General features: G+C 39.4%; 1 protein-coding gene across 50 annotated transcripts in view; it reads right to left on the reverse strand.

Annotated features, from left to right (window-relative positions):
• Positions 1-2,372: 2,372 nt before the first annotated feature.
• The window catches only part of CPNE3 (copine 3), a 69,060-nt gene continuing 53,951 nt past the window's right edge, over positions 2,373-17,481 (reverse strand). For 26 of the 50 annotated variants that reach the window (XM_021089156.2, XM_005662995.4, XM_085021137.1 and 23 more), the window contains 5 exons: positions 15,219-15,273; positions 15,086-15,137; positions 11,035-11,168; positions 9,289-9,525; positions 2,373-6,119 (listed from right to left, as the gene is read on the reverse strand). In XM_021089156.2, the coding sequence (XP_020944815.1) occupies positions 6,009-6,119; positions 9,289-9,525; positions 11,035-11,168; positions 15,086-15,137; positions 15,219-15,273 (589 nt within the window). In that variant the 3' untranslated portion in view covers positions 2,373-6,008. The remainder of the gene's footprint in view (positions 6,120-9,288; positions 9,526-11,034; positions 11,169-15,085; positions 15,138-15,218; positions 15,274-17,481) is intronic. The other 24 variants (XR_014843044.1, XR_014843046.1, XR_014843048.1 and 21 more) reach the window with 2 other exon arrangements.

Genomic DNA, 17,481 nt, shown 5'->3' on the forward strand with positions numbered 1-17,481 from the left:
CTGATATCAGAATTTTGCTAATGCATGACTCGGTTCCCAAGGACAGAGTGAAAGAGCTTGGGGAATTGGAGAGGAGTGTGGGGTGCGGTCAGAATACAGGTTATACAGAGGATCCATTTGGAGATTAGAGTGAGAAAGTTCATAACTGATCTTCTTGTGAGGACTGGCAGGTCAGTCCTGGTGGTTATAAGTCTGCAGTGGGAAGCAATGGATGCTGGAAATCGGGAGGGAGGAACATTTTGCCAGAAGCAGTGTTCAGGGTCTCCCCTCTGTATCCACAACCACAGATAACTGAAGGCATGAGAAGGGGCAGTCTCACTCCAAGCACAAAGGGCTGCCTCACTTACTCATTCTCTCTTTGTTTCAGCAGTATATACTGTCTCATTTTCCTACTAGATCATAAGCTCTTTGAGGTTAGTAAGAAATTTTCCTCATTTTGACCACACATATTGATGGCCAGTACTAAATTTGTCAATAAATATTTGTTCAAAAACAAATACATACTTTTTACTGGATGGAAGGAGTGGTTGAAAAAAGACAGATGTTTTTGCACTCAGTCTTCCCTCTGAGAACCCTCAAGAGCTCCCCAACCCCTGACATTCTTGAGTCCAGTCTTAGAAAACCAAGTGCTATTACAAAACCTGGTATGTAATAAGTCTGCTTGTGAAAAGTGCAGGTTTATGGCTCTCCTTCCCTATTGTAAGAAGTCATGTCTGTGTTTATAATATTTGCCTCACTGATCATTTCCTTTTACAGAAGAGAGAATCAATAACCAAGACAAAGTACAATTCTCTAAGGACACTGAAATCCACTCCAAGTTTTCCTGACAATTTGTCCAGACATAGCCATGCCCGGGATCAAATAACAAGGGTGATGATCTTGCTATAAGCAAAGTTTTGGCAATCCTGGGGATCCATGTCATCATCAGGTGTGACTCAGTCTTGGAACCATTAAGGAATTGATAATATGTGGCTAACAGATAATCTGATGTGGAGGCGAGGTTGTGGCAGGAAAAGCCCAGAATTCACAAGGTGACCTAGAATCAGCCTTAGCAAGTATGTAACCCGACAGTTGAATTGCTGGCATAAGGTGACCATCACCGACTTCTCATCTGGGCCTCACCAAAACAAAGCCATAGTAGCCACACCAGTTTTGGGAACAGGGTCCCACCTACAAATTCCAAAATATTAGGCCCTCCAGTTTTTGAAAAACACACCTCTTGTAGCTCAGTGGGTTAAGGATCCAGCTTGGTGACTTCTGTGGCAGGGGTTCGATCTCTGGCCTGGGAACTTCTGCATGCCACCAGCATGGCCAGAAAAAAAGTATATTTACTAAAAAAAAAAAAAAAAAAAAAAAAAAAAAAAAAAATTATTCCTCTGATTAAGTCTCATTCAGTAGCACCTCATTACCTTTGAGCCTAAGAGTGAGTTTCCTTGCATGCCCTAAAGGCCCTCACAGCATGTAAAACCCAGCAACCACTCCACCTCATTTCTCCACTCTTCTCTTACCACTTGCCCTCTCACACTTTGTTTTCCAGCAAACTTAACTTCTTTCCATTTCTAAAACATTCAACTCCATACCTGCTGTTGATGTGGCACTTTCGTAAATGCTTTAAATTTTCTTCATCCAGTGAACTTTCAGGTCTTAGCTTAAATGGCACATCCTATTGAGAAAGCGCTTCTTGACAGCCAGATGGTCAGGTCTCCCCCTCCAATATGTTACATCACACACTGATCTCATGTCTCTACAAGAATCCACTTAATGTTTTTTCTCTCCCTCAGTATATTATTTCTATGAAGGCAGCAACTATGGCTGCCTAGATCACCACTGTATCCCAAAAAAACTTGCCAATTGACTGCAACATAAAGAAGTGAATTTTTTTAAAGTGAGGTGAATATACTCTCCTGGTTAATACAACTGTTAAAATGTAAGCATCATAATTCTCACGCCACTCTAGCTAAGCTTCGAACATTTCCCCTACTGTACCCTTAAAAGAATTTTGAAGGCATTCCATGTTTTTTATTTATTTATTTATTTATTTACTTATTTATTTATTTGCTTTTTAGGGCCACACCTGTGGCATATGGAGGTTCCCAGGCTAGGGGTTGAATCAAAGCTACAGCTGTCAGCCTATGCCACTGTCAGAGCAACATGGGATCTGAGCTGCATCTGTGACCTACCCCACAGCTCATGGCAACACTGGATCTTCAACCCACTGAGTGAGGCCAGGAATCAAACCCACATCCTCATGGATACTGGTTGGGTTCTGCCACAATGGGAACTCCAGAATTTAATGTCTTTTAAATGAATAATCCTGCAAAATAATAAAATCCCCCTAAAGTGTTTAATTCAGTAAAATATGAAATACAGTCTGCTTAAAATACTATACTTTATTTCTAACTTCAACTGCTAACATTTAGAGAAAGAATAAAAATGAAAACAAGGCACTATTACATCACATCAAGTAATAACTTTATCCAAAGGGAATTCAAATGGAAGATACATTTAACATTAACTCAAATATTAGTAACTTATTATCAAGTATGACATCCACAAAAGCACAAAAGCAACTCTCTCAATCTCAACAAAAATGTTGGTTTACCATATGCACCACTTCACTGACTATCAACCACACACATGAAGAGAGTAGGAGATGTTTATTAAAGATGGCTTTCCAGAAAATTTACAAAATGAAAAAGGCAAAGTATGTCAAATTAAGCAGAAACAGGAATGGGACCCTGAACTTACTCTGGAAAGGCTGTCAAAGGCACTACCAACGTAGACAGTTGTAAATCCCTGATCTGACTTTAAATTTTTATGATCTTAAAACTTTTAATTCTAAGCACAAGATGACATGACCATGCTAATTGGTAAACTGTTTTCTCAGTATATGGAGCTGTGAGAAAGATTACATCTGTCCAGGGTACTGTCACCCCAATATATATTTGTAATATACCTGTTCATATGAAGTGTGAAAGTCAACTTGGTTTGTTTTTTTTCTTTAAATGCATTTTAAGAACGAATGGCACTTGAATGAATGGTAGTACAATAGGAAAATAACTATATTAATATAAAATAATATTAAATCAGCATGTGATGAGGTGAAATGTTGAAATTGTAAGAATTTTATAAAATGATAATTTTGAAATTATAAATGCTTTTTTTCAAAACTGCAAAAAGGTATCAACTATCCTAATTTGCTGGAATCACAGTTCTTATGAATAACAGCATCTACTGATGAACCAGATCAAGAATGCATAATACAAAATTAATTTTCAAAAAGGAATAATTCTGGTTAAAATCAGAATAAAAAATTATGAAGACCAAATCAATTTGACAGTGGTGACATAAGTAAGTACTGTTATTTGGCCAGTGAAAACAATGAATGCTCAAGTCCAGTGGTTCCCAGGTGTGCTGCGCAGGTGACTCAGGTGCTGCCAGGATCTGGGTAAGGAGAGGGAGGAGGCCCAGTGGGTAGGGCTCTGGTAAGTGTCCCAGCTTCAAACAAAAAAACCTCTACTACTGTTTTACCATACACTGAGAATATATGTAAATCACTTCTTTAAAGGAGTCTTATGTTTATAAAAGAAAATTCTGAAAACCAGAGCAGCATATATACCTGTTTCCAAGCACACAAAGAGAATTGAAATTAGAACATCTTAGACAACAAAGTCTCCCAACTACTGGAAGAATCATCAGCTTTTTCCTTCCCTAACTGATGTCAAATGACTTGTCAGCTAATGAGACAGACACACCATATAAAGCATAACAGACTACTAGTTAAGTACCTGCAGGTTAACCATACATATCCAGAGGCCAGAAAGCTAAGTGAGAAAATGGTAACTGCTCACCAGGCTAGGCAGCCACAATGGCAAGCAGATACCCTCTGATCCTGCCCTTAGTAACAAGCTATTTCTTTCTTTCTTTTTTTCTTTTTTTTTTCGTTTTTCTAGGGCCACACCTGTGGCACATGGAGTTTCCCAGGCTAGGGGTCTCATTGCAGCTGTAGCTACCAGCCTACACCAGAGTTACAGCAATGCAGGATCCCAGCCGCGTCTGTGACCTACACCATAGCTCAAGGCAACTCAGGATCCTTAACCCACTGAGTGTGGCCAGGGATCAAATCCACAATCTCATGGTTCCTAGCTGGATTCGTTAAACACCGAGCCATGACGGGAACTCCACCAGCTATTTCTGGGAAGCCAAATGCTGTTCATGGCTGACCTTTCAGGGAATGAGAGACACCAGCTGTGGTGCAAGCTTTCAATAAGACTGAATGGCTCGTCAGCCTGGTACAAGGTGCATTCACTTAAGGGTATGGGACAAACATGTAATTCTCAATGTTAAATTGTTCAAGATGATTGGCCAATATACAGATATGCATATACTTGGCACACAGGTCCTCAATAAAGTGTTACTGAATCTATTCTGAAAAGGTAATGTTTGCTAAGTATTATGTTCTAAAGGGTAAAAATCAGGAAAAAAAAAATTCTGCTCGGAAAAAAAAGCATGTAAAGTCCACTCTATCCTATTCAGCAGTGGGATTTTTTTTTTTTTTAAGGTATAATGGGTTTTATGCTCAATATAATATATTCTGGGCTTAGGAAATAATCATTACTAAAATGTAAAATGTGATTTTGATTAATAACCATGATCATGAGTTTAAAAAATCAAACTAAAAATATTACTAAAAAAAGGAGAGACTATCCAAATGAATCTATACAGGGAGTTCCCGTTGTGGCTGGGTGGTTAAAGAACCTGACTAGCATCCATGAGGTTACGGGTTTGATCCCTGGCCTTGCTCAGTGGGTCAAGGATCCGGCGTTGTGGTGTAGGTTGCAGGCTCAGATCCTGTGTTGCTGTGGCTGTGGTGTAGGCTGGCAGCCACAGCGCCGATTGGACCCCTAACCTGGAAACCTCCATATGCTGCAGGTGTGGATCTGAAAAAGACAAAAAAAAAAGACCAAAAAATAAAAAAATAAAAAATAAATGAATCTATACAATGTACAAAATCAATATATGGGACCTTAGCAAGGAAAGTATAAAAATTATCTTTTTTAATTAACAAGGTATTTCTTTAAGAGAAAGGAAGTGGAATTCTGAATTTCCCCTTATATGCTTGGTCCTTGTAGTTTTCCTGGACAAAGCAGTCCTAACCATTACAACTCTAAATGAATAATGTTGAATCTAGGACAACCTATCATTGACACAGAGTCCTGAGTGTCACATACAGTCAATGAAAAGGTCAAAATCTGACCACATTTACAATGTTCAACAATGAAAATAAAGATCTAGGAAGGCAAATAAAAATGGCTTACTTACATGAGGTTCCTTTTCCTTGTCGATTGTACAGTTTTAAGAATTAAATCTATGCCTTCCATTCTCTTCAGTACTTTTCATGAAGTCCTATGAGAATGCATGCTGTTTTGAATTGTGTATGCCTAAACTGCAGCAAAATTCAGGTGCAAGTGAAGTCTTATCCCATGGAAAAGTACTAAATATAGTTCTAGGAACAAATTCAATATCGTCTTGATTTAAGAGGCTCTGTCATTAAGTATGGACACTGGCCTATATAAAACATATATTGCCTACAGCAAAGTACAGCAACCTGTAAATCACAGCACTCTAACAATTTTCCATTCTATCTATTGACAAACACTCAAAACCAGTATAAAAATACTGGTTTTTATCATATGAACGTCCAACAACCACCACTACAAAATTCGCTTTTCTCACACCAGTTTCTAATCAAAACAGCCTCGCTGCAATTACTGTAAATCACTAGCAATCACGGAATTGATTGGGCAAAGATTAATTTAGCACTTTCCTCCTAAAAAAAGCATGAAAAGAATGCTTTAAACAGACATAATCCATAGAGAACGAGGTTTGCATCATAACTGCTGGGGTTCGTGAAAAGGGTGTAAAACGATAGATTCATTTTCTGGGGTCAGAGAGAAATCCGTTGCTCCACACAACACTGAATTCTGCTCAGGCAACCAGGGCTCTTTTCATTTGGCAGCAGGATTCTTGGGAGGAAGGAGTTTGTATGCGTTGAAGTAGCCCACCACCTGCTGGGGGATCTCCGCCAACACACACTGAGCAAGCGCTTCTTTTGGAGCCTTGTGGAAAAGAAAATTCACAACCATTTCATTAGCAACAAAATGTTTAATGGCATTTTGATAAAAGACTAGGAATGCCTCATCCATCAGGAAAAAGCAGTTAATTCCCAATTCCTAGGCTTGTATCTTGCCTTAGGAACAGTCCAGGAAACAGAATAAATTAAGAAACCAATGTCACTTAGGATCACTTTATTGTGCTTATTAACATTTATACAGTCCTTTTTTTGGTGCTGGCATTTTGGCATTTAATTTTTTTTCTTGGATCTTTTTTATTTTATTTATTTATTTAATCTTTTTAGAGCTGCACCTGTGGCATATGGAGGTTCCCCAGGCAAGGGGTCGAATTGGAGCTATAGCTGTCAGCCTGCATCACAGCCACAGCAGCACAGGATCCGAGCCACGTCAGCAACCTACACCACAGCACATGGCAACGTCAGATTCTTAACCCACTGAGCAAAGCCAGGGATGGAACCTGTGTCCTCACAGATGCTCTTTACCTTTTAAATGTGGGTCTTTCATTCACTCGGTATTTTTTTTTAACTTTTTATTTGGATATTACAGATTTGTAATTCTGTACATAAATTACAGATTTAACAGGAAGTGGCAAAAATAGCACAGGGAGGTCTTAGAGTTCCCGTCATGGCTCAGCAGTTAACGAACCCGACTAGCATCCATTAGGAAGCGGATTTGATCCCTGGCCTCACTCAGTTAAGGATCTGCGATTGCCGTGAGCTGTGGTGTAGGTCGCAGATTCGGCTAGGATCCATCATTGCTGTGGCTGTGGTATAGGCCGGTGGCTATAGCTCCGATTGGACCCCTAGCCTGAGAACATCCATATGCCACAGGTGTGGACCAAAAAAAAAAAGTGCAGGGAAGTCTCATGTACTTTTCACCTAGTCTCCTCTAAAGGTAACATCTTATATAAACACAGTACAAGAGCAAAACCAGGAAACCAGCATTGGTACATTTCACAGAACTTATTCAGAGTTCACTGGTTTTATGTGCCCTCATTTGTATGTGTGTATGTATGGGTCTTTGTAATTTTGTCATCTGGATAGATCTGTGTAACTACCATTACAATCAAGATACAGAATTGTTTTATCACTTCAAAGATCCCTAACATTACTGCTTTTTTAATATACACCCACCTCTTCCCTCTCAACCCAGCCCAACTCATATATTTCCTGGTGAGAATGTAAAATGACAAATGTGCTGGAAAAGTTGAGCAGTTTCCTTTTTTGTTGTTGTTGTTTTGTCATTTTGCCTTTTCTATGGCTGCTCCCGCGGCATATGGAGGTTCCCAGGCTAGGGGTCGAATCAGAGCTGCAGCCGCCGGCCTATGCCAGAGCCACAGCAATGTGGGATCCCAGCCAAGTCTGCGACCTACACCACAGCTCATGGCAACGCCAGATACTTAACCCACTGAGCAAAGCCAGGGATCGAACCTGCAACCTCATGGTTCCTAGTCAGATTTGTTAGCCACTGCACCACAACAGGAACTCCCTCAACAGTTTCTCTAATGATTAAAACACAACAACCAGGAGTTCCCATCGTGGCTCAGCAGTAACAAAACCGACTAGTATCCAAGAAGATGCTGGTTTGATCGCTGGCCTTGCTCAATGAGTTAAGGATCTGGTGTTGCCATGAGCTGTGGTGTAGGCTGCAGACACAGCTCAGATCTGACATTGCTGTCAATGTGGTGTAGGTTGGCAGCTGTAGCTCCAATTTAAACCCTAGCCTGGGAACTTCCATTTGCTGGGGGTGCGACCCTAAATAAAATAAATAAATAAGTGAGTTCCCATTGGGGCTCAGTGGTTAGCAAATCCGACTAGGAACCATGAGGTTGCGGGTTTGATTGCTGGCCTTGCTCAGTGGGCTAAGGATCCAGCGTTGCCGTGAGCTGTGGTGTAGGTTGCAGACGTGGCCCGGATCCCGCGTTGCTGTGGCTCTGGTGCAGGCCAGCGGCTATGGTTCCAATTCGACCCCTAGCCTGGGAACCTCCATATGCTGCGGGAGCGGCCCAAGAAATGGCAAAAAGACAAAAATAAATAAATAAATAAATAAACAAACAAACAAACCACAATAACCATACAGCCCAGCAACTACACTTCTGGGTATTTATCCCAGAGAAATAAAACTTTATGTTCACACAACAACCTGTAAATAAATGTTTATAGCAGCTTTCCGTGTAATAGATGAAAACTGGAAACAACTGAAAATGTCCATGAGGATGCCTGCTATACTGAACCTTGATCGCATCAATATTGGTATCCTAGCTATGATTCTGTACCAGAGTTTTACAAAATGTTACCATTGGAGTAAACTGGGTAAAATAGTCTCCTGAGAGATTTTCATCAAATCAACTTTCAGTTAGGTAAATTCATCATATACTTACATAGAGTTTTCCTGGTTTTTTTTTTTTGTTGTTTTTTTTGTTTTTTTTTGTCTTTTTGCTATTTCTTGGGCCACTCCCTCGGCATATGGAGGTTCCCAGGCTAGGGGTCTAATCGGAGCCGTAGCCACCAGCCTACACCAGAGCCACAGCAACGCGTGATCCGAGCTGCGTCTGCAACCTGCACCACAGCTCACGGCAACGCCGGATCGTCAACCCACTGAGCAAGGGCAGGGACCGAACCCGCAACCTCATGGTTCCTAGTCAGATTGTTAACCACTGCACCACGACGGGAACTCCGAGTTTTCCTGTTGTTAAATAGACAAAACATATTTTAAAACATTCACGGAGTTCCCATTGTGGCACAGGATAAACAAACCTGACTAGTATCTATGAGGACACAGGTATGACCTCTGGCCTCGCTCAGTGGGTTAAGGATCCGGTGTTGCCATGAGCTGTAGTTTAAGCTGCAGAAGTGGCTCTGATTTAGCATTGCTGTGGCTGTAGCACAGGCCTGGGAACTTTCATATGCCACAATGTGACCCTAAAAAGCAAAAAAAAAAAAAAAAAAAATCATAACATCATTTTTAACAAATTATCTTATAAATTACAAGAGGGACATAAGTATACAACCTGAAACAAAACTGCCAAATCTAATCAAGGCTCTTGGAATGGAAAGCTCACATTCTCTAACCCCAGGTACCTACTCAACTACCTTGGCTATGGACTGGCAAGGCAGCACCCTAGAGTGCCCAAGTAGGAAGGGGCAGTACTCACGTTCTGGAACTGTCTGAAAGGCACAAACTGGACGATGTCCCTGATGGCCACCTCGCCTGACGGGGAGCGGAGACTTCCACCATCGGCATCCAGAAATTCCATGGCACTAAAGTCAGCACCTCCAACCCCAACAATGATGATGGACATAGGCAGCTTGGCAGCATTAACAATAGCTTGTCTGGTCTCATCAAGGTCTGTGATCACGCCATCAGTAATGATTAAGAGCACAAAATATTGCTGCCAAAATAAGACAATTATGTCCAATGAGCAGCTCCATCTTCCCCAACAACAAAAGCAATGGTTAATGACATTTCCAACTTGATGAGTCATTTAGTCTCTTTCTTGCTCATTTCCCTTGCCAGTCTCTACCCAGGATATTATCTATATGAAATATTCTAATATTCTCTGACAACAAGGAAATTTACTGATACAAAAACTGCAGGTTCATTAAAACTGCAAAAGACCACAGAAGAGGATTAGCATAAATACACAGAAACAAGACATCTAAATGTCAAAGATTAAACCTCAGTTAGCATAGGAATAAACACTTTGATTTAATGGAAGTATTAAATATGTCAAAGTATTAATCAAGGGAGCAAGTGGCAACTCTATTCTTAAAAGATCAAATATAAAAGAAGTAGATTTGTTTACCAAACTAAAATACCTTATTAAAAAAACAGATATGGTTCAAGGGAGGGACTCTTTCTCTCAATCCTATCATCTCTGATAAACCTTTTTAAAGAGTGGTAAAACATTATATAAAGTTGTAACCCCATCTTTTGGACCATTTAAATCTAGAATGGATATAAGATTTATAGTGGGAGCTAACATGCGTTGAAGTGTTTACTCTGACTCAGGCACTGTCACTTTCTATGAATCATCTTGGGAGTTTTCTGGTGGCTCATCTGTTAAGGACTGGCATTGTCACTGCTGTGGCATGGGTTTGATCCTTGGCCTGGGAACTTCTGCATGCTGCAGGCACTGCTAAAAAAAAAAAAGAAAAAAAAGAAGAAGAAGAGTTATCTCCTCTCAGTCTTTCTTTTTCTTTTTAGGGCCACACCTGCAGCATATGGAAGTTCCCAGGCTAGGGTTCAAGTCGGAAATGTAGCTGCTGCCTTACACCACAGCCAGAGCAATGCAGGATTTGAACAGCATCTGTGACCTATACAGCAGCTTGCAGCAATGCTGGATCCTTAACGCACTGAGTGAGGCCAGGGATCAAACCCACATCCTAAAGGATACTAATCAGGTTCTTAACCTGCTGAGCCACAAGAGGAACTCCTCTCATTCTTTCAATAATTGCATGAGGTAGTTATCCCTGCCTTATTTCTGAGGATACTGAAAAGGTTTGGTATCCACGGTCCAACGGTAATGACTGACTGATTCAAACCTCTTTAGTTAGTAGTTTTGCAATAGCCACTGAAGTGGTAAGTCTTTCAAGCCTTAATTTGCTAATGTTTATTTCAAAAAGATAGGCCATAAGGTTTTGTGGAATTTTTTGAGAACCTACCTAAGAAAATTATTTCAAAAGACAGAAAAATTTCTCATGAGTATAAAGGATATTGTGTTGTCTTGTTAATGATCACTAATTTAACAACAACAGATGTTACTCCCAAATCAAGGATGACTGTGTCATTGCTTCATGTCCTATCTTTGTATCTCAAAAGACCAAATAATTAGAAAAAATGGCACTGGGAGCAACCACCAATCCACATTCTCCCTGCCCCCTAGTGATAGGGCACTTACAGAAGCCGTATGTTGTTGTGTGGCTGCAGCAGCAAACTTAGCCACATGATTTATGATTGGAGAAAAATTAGTTGGTCCATAGAGTTTTATCTGAGGAAGGCAGGCCCGATATGCCTCTATAATGCCTTGGATTCCTAGACAAAAACAAAAAAGAGAAAGGAAGAAAAGGAGGATTAAAAATTCTTAAGTGCAATTTAATTATTTATTATTCACCATACTGGCTAATTTAATTTATACACCCAAATACAGTGCTTTAAATAGCCAAAAGCTATGGAGTTTCAGGAGTTCCCTTAGGTATATGTCACAAAACTCAACAACTATGTTCCATCACAAAAAAACTATAAATTCTACTGTCTTCCAGTAGAGGGCACCTGTTCTCAACTCAGCCAAATTTAATATTACTCTACACTAGGATTGCTTGATTTTGATATATTTTGGGGATGAAACTCTGATGGAAAAAGAACCATGAAAAAGATGCTGCAGCATACAACTGATGAGAAGAGGTAAGAAAAAGTAACTGATAAAATGAAAAAGTGTTTGCATATACAATCAGAGGGTCTATAAAAATACCAGATGGCTATAAACTTAATGTTAATTCTAGTCAAGGGTTTACTCAATAATTTACAGACTAAGCATGGTATGATATTATAAATATAATTATAAATATTCACTTCCAGGTTATTTATCACATTTTGCTGCAAAAACATTAAAGCATTTATTTATGGGGTACAGTTTAGGTCTGTTGGGTGTTATTTAATTGAAGACTGAGCAGGGCCACTGACTAGCTCTGTCCAGTGCATGTGAATGTACATGACATCCAAGTCCAAGCAGATGTTTTAAGAACCACTGCCTGTTTTTGCCATCTCCTTGCCCCTTCCTGTCTGCCATGGGACCAGCACACCACAGAGTGCCTGAGATACAGAATGAGAAAAAAAAAAAAAGAGAGCAGCAATCTAGCCAAGCACAAAGTGATTTGTAAAGTGAGCTGGAAATAAATTATTGTCATCACAAGTTACTGAGACTTAAAGACTGTTGATTACCTATCAAAAGTTAAATGGCATTCCTGATTAAAACTCAGCTGATGAATCTGCCCCTAATATACAACACAGGGTCTGGGATGCAAGTAAGATGCCAGGAATCCTACAGAAATTCCTCACAGTTCTTGCTTAGATTATCAAGGAAGTCTTAAAAGACTAAAACAGGTCTCTTGCTTTAAAAATGTCCAAGAGAAAAAAGATCAATAAAGAGGAGAAGCATATACTTGGCTTAAAAGCTTTACAAGGCCAACTCTCTTCACTTATAATTTAAGAGTGAAGTTCCTGCTGTGGTGCAATGGGATCTGCAGTGTCTCTGCAGTGCCAGCACGCAGGTTCGATCCCCAGCCAGGCACAGAAGGTTAAAGGATCTGGTGTTGCCACAGCTGAAAGGTAGGCTGCAACTGTGTAGGTTTGGATCTGATCCCTGGCCTGGGAACTCCTTAGGCCGAGGAGTGACCAATAAAATTTTAAAAAGAAAAAAAATAATAATTTAAGAGTGCCAAAGAACTACTCTTAAGCACTTTGAAATTAGGAATGAGTGGTCTTACGGACAACCTTTGAGAAGGTAACTAATTCATACTTACAGGTGATTTTACATAAGGTGAGGCTGTAACTAGTGGGCAGTCAGTACAGCAGTAACAAAAATATTAACATTGGCCAGCAGCAGGATCTTACTGATAAAGTAGAAAGCAACTGATCAAATGGAATAGTGTTTGTATATATGATCAGAGGTTCTACAAAAATACTAGATGGCTATAAACTTTTTTTTTTTTTTTCTTTTTAGGGCTGCACCCACGGCATAAAGATGTTCCCAGGCTAGGGGTTGAATGGGGCTATAGCTGCCGGCCTACGCCACAGCCACGGCAACGCCAAATCCAAGCCATGTCTGTGACCTACATCACAGCTCACGGCAACACCAGATCATTAACCTACTGAGCGAGGCCAAGGATCAAACCTGAAACCTCATGGTTCCTAGTCAGATTTGTTTCCACTGAACCATGATGGAAACTCCCCAGATGGCTATAAACTAATTAATTCTAGTCAAGGGTTTATTCAATAACTCACAGATTAAGCATGGTATGGTAGACTGTACTAATTATAAATATTCACTTCCAGGTTATTTATCACATTTTGCTGCAGAAACATTAAAACATTTATTTATGGGGTACAGTTTAGGCCTGTTGGGTGCTATATAATGGAAGACTGGGCAGGGCCCAGTAGATGTATCATCTTATAATGATACATACTGTAGAAAAACTGAAACCATAACCACAGCAATAGTAACATTTTCTTCCATTTCTATCATCTAGCTTGCTTTTCAATCTGAAGGTATACAAAATTCTTAATTAAATTTTTTCATAAATATCAATTGCCTTTAATTCCTCAACTAAAAATGGATTATAGCAAAATCTTTCCTTTGCCTTGAACAAGTGAGACATGTCCTTTCTGGGCAACAAAGTTCAATGATTAATTAAGGAAAGGGGATTTAACCTTCCTTGTCTTAAAATAAGGCTGTATTTTTCTGTGTAGCATATCCCTCGTCGAAGATCAAATTGATTCTTTTTTCCAGACTAAACCAAAAGCAGAAAAGCTTGTGCTTGGTGGCAGCACAAAGACAGGCTCATATTACTCATAGGGTAAATGAACTTCTAAAATGAATGATCTCAGGAGTTCTCATTGTAGCTCAATGGTTAAAAAACCTGACTAGTACCCATGAGGGCATGGGTTTCATCCCTGGCCTTGCTCAGTAAGTTAAGGATCTGGCATTGCCGTGAGCTGTGGTGTAGGTCACAGACGTGGCTTGGATCCAGCGTTGCTGTCGCTGTGGCGTAGGCTGGCAGCTGTAGCTCCAATTCAACCTCTAGCCTGGGAACTTCCATATGCCATGGGTGCAGCCCTAAAAAGACAAAAAAGAAAAAAGAAAAAAAAAAGAAAGAAAACAAAACAACATAAAATGGATGATCTTATGATATATGTCATCCATATTTACTTGAAATAAATAAAATCTCACAACAACAAATTCCAAAAATTGTTCCAATTTCATCACAAGCATGAAGGACATTTCTTGAAAAGAAAAATATTCGCAGTTTCAATATGGCTAGGGATACAAAAGGTCACAATCAGCCACTGAAAGTGATAAAAGAACACTGAATTAGTAAGAGGAAAGATTTCTGGAAAAGGGGAGAAAATTCTAATACAAATTGCTCCCAACAAAATGTCTGTGCTCTTCTACTTTATGAATATTTTTAGAAAGAGAAGAAAAGAACACCCTCTTCTGTTAGAAATCGATCTATTTTGTAATTCTTAAAAGGATCCTTTGCAGAAAATTAGCTTATTGTCTACAATTTTATGTCCTGCTCCTACTTCTTTTCCTCCTCTAAACTGTTCAGCCTTATACAATTTTGTGAGAGATTTGGCATTTTAGGTAGACTGCTCACTGTGGTAAAAAAGAAAAGGCACTGGGATATTTGAGGGATAAACAGAAAAGTGAAATGAAAGAAATGTCTATCTCTGCTTTCCATAGAAAGGAAAGCTACTCTTGGAGCTTAATTCTCTGTTCCTTTAGCCCATTCCATCTCCTTACAGACCCCTATGTAACAAGTAATTTGATGCTGGACACATTTTCTTGGTAGAAAGTTAACTGCTAATCTGAGAAAAGCATCTGTCTAATGAATGACTCATTTTACTGAAGGTTTATTTTAAAATCAACTTATATGTGAAAATATGATTATTCTTATTGATCTACCCTCAAGATTGAGAATTCTTTTGTTCTATTAAACCTCTTAAGATAGAAGAATTTAGCCTGCAATTTTCATCACCATCATAGTGATTTGCATTATTATCACTACTACAGGAACCACTAACTTGGTATAAAATCCTTCTGCTTTACAAAACAGAAAATTCACTATGTCCCAAAGAGAAGGCATTTGAGTAGCTTTAAATCACAGAGAAAAAAAGGAATGAAGACTAGTGAGGCTTTCAATTTAAAATCTTCATGTTTATTTTTAACTTACCATTACAGTAGGGATTGGATGGATTAAAGTTGATTGGAAATTCATGTGAAACCTGTCAAAAGATGAAAGAAAGGCTGATGAGGTCTGAATGACTTTGCTGGGGGCAAAGCTTCACAATGATAATTCCTCTTACCTGCCACTGAGGAGGAATCTGAGCTCCAAAACCAAAAGCTGGAAACATCTTATCACTGAAAAGAAAATGTGAGAAAAGCAAAAGATCACTTTTTTCAACTTTTATCTTTACTTGTAATAAAACTAGTGTGAGCTTATTTTATTTTTTAGGGCTTCATCCATGTCATATGGAAGTTTCCAGGCTAGGGGTCAAATTGGAGCTGCAGCTGCTAGCCTACACCACAGCCACAGCAACAGGGGATCTAAGCCGCAATTGTGACCAATACCACAGCTCCCCACAATGCTGGATCCTTAACCCACTGTGTGGGGCCAGTGATTGAACCCATGTCCTCATGGATACTAGTCGGGTTTGTAACCCACTGAGCCACAACAGCAACTCCCATGAGTTTATTTTTTAAAAAGTTTAAATCTTAGAAAAATATAAAAATAAAACAAAGATTAGCCATAATAACCACCAGAGAGAACTTAGTCATGTGGCAACTCTCATTCAAAATATTTTTATATGCATTGAAGGAGAAAAGTGTCTATATATGTTTATTAAAATGGACTTTACATTAATATTTTATAACATGCTCTTTTCACTTACATGCTATATATCACTTCAGTTAAATAAATGTGTAAATACATCCATAAAGGAGTTCCCAACACAGTTCAGTGGGTTAAGAACCTGACATAGTACCCCTGAAGATGCAGGTTGGATCCCTGGCCTCAATCAATGGGTTAAGGATCTAGTGTTGCCAGGATCATGCTATAGATCGCAGATGCGGCTCAGATCCAGTGTTGCTATGGCTGTAGCATAGGCTAGCAGCTGCAGCTCCGATTCCACATGATACAAATGCAGTCATAAAAAGAAGAAAAAACCATAAAGTTTTAAAAAGCACAAGTTTTTCATTCGTTTACAAAAATACTCATTTGGCAGTAAAACTTGACCTCAACTGACAAGAGATTATTTATAGCCTCTATTTATGCTACTTAACGTGAATATTCATACATTTGGCCACAGAAACATGGTACAAATTTCACACTTATAAAACTCTCACATTTCTTCAACAAAATGTATGAATATTTGGCCCCAACGGTTTAGAGATAATCATGGACCAGAATATATAACATCGTGTGAGTGGCTGCTAAGTTTTCCACGGTATAAATATTCTCCTCTAACTGATAGACACCCAATGTCCTGCTATGTAAAACACTGTAATGAATATACTAATTTTTATACTAGGGATATTCTTTTTTATATTAATTCTTAATGGTTCTTTTAGCATTTAGAACTTATTATATATGTCACAATATTTCCCCAGTTGATAGTCTGTCTTTAACTTTGTTTACAATAGCTTCCCTTTTAGAGTTATTAATGCTAATGAATGTGGACACACAAACATTCTTTCATGATTTTTGCCTTCTCTGCCTTTCTTAAAGACTGTCCTTACTGCAATATTTTAAATGATTTACATATATTTTCTCCTAGGACTTTCAAAGTTTGTTTCTGATATTAAACCTGTAATTCCTTGGAGTAGGCTTCGAAGCAGAAGCTGCTACTCTTCACCAACATCCATTCTTTCCCTCTTTACATATGGATGTGCTGGGCTATGAAGGACCACACTAGCTCCACTCTAGCTTCTCTGGGCTGGCAATGGTCAGGAAGGTTCTGACTGGAGATGTGAGTAGAGTCATTTGTCAGCCACTTCTTAACCACACCCCAAAAAGGAAAACACACCCACTCTCAGTGCCTCTATCCTCTTCCCACTGGCTAGAGAGGATGAAAATCACAGAGGCTGCCTGGGACCCAGGGTGGTAGCAAAGAATGGCAGAACTGCCCTCTCTGTCCTGAACTACTTATCTCTAGACACACAGCATAAGAGACAGAAACCTCTGTTAAACCACTTTGTTCTGGAGTATCCAATTAAGCAATTTTGTCTATAGTCTATGCAGAGTGGCATCCTAACATACACAGGTATGAGGCCAGAGGTCCAAATTCAGGTCCTGTCTAGTTTGACAGCTTTTACAACCCCTTTTCCCTCAAATGCCATCTCTATCATATACTAAATTCACATACACTCTTCTTTTTTTTTTTTTTACTTTTTAGGGCCACACTTGCAGCATATGGAAGTTCCTAGGCTAAAGGTCGAATTGCAGCTGCAGTTGCCAGCCTACACCACAGCCACAGAAACATGGAATCCGAGCCATACTTGTGCCTTAGGCAATGCCAGATCCTTAACCCACTGAGTGACGCCAGGGATTGAACCCACATCCTCACGGAC

The sequence above is a fragment of the Sus scrofa genome, chromosome 4 (assembly GCF_054392235.1).
Source record: "Sus scrofa isolate SSC_HxYL_T2T_F1_AM1 chromosome 4, Sscrofa_HxYL_maternal_Yorkshire_Landrace_v2.0, whole genome shotgun sequence".
NCBI classification, from domain to species: domain Eukaryota; kingdom Metazoa; phylum Chordata; class Mammalia; order Artiodactyla; family Suidae; genus Sus; species Sus scrofa.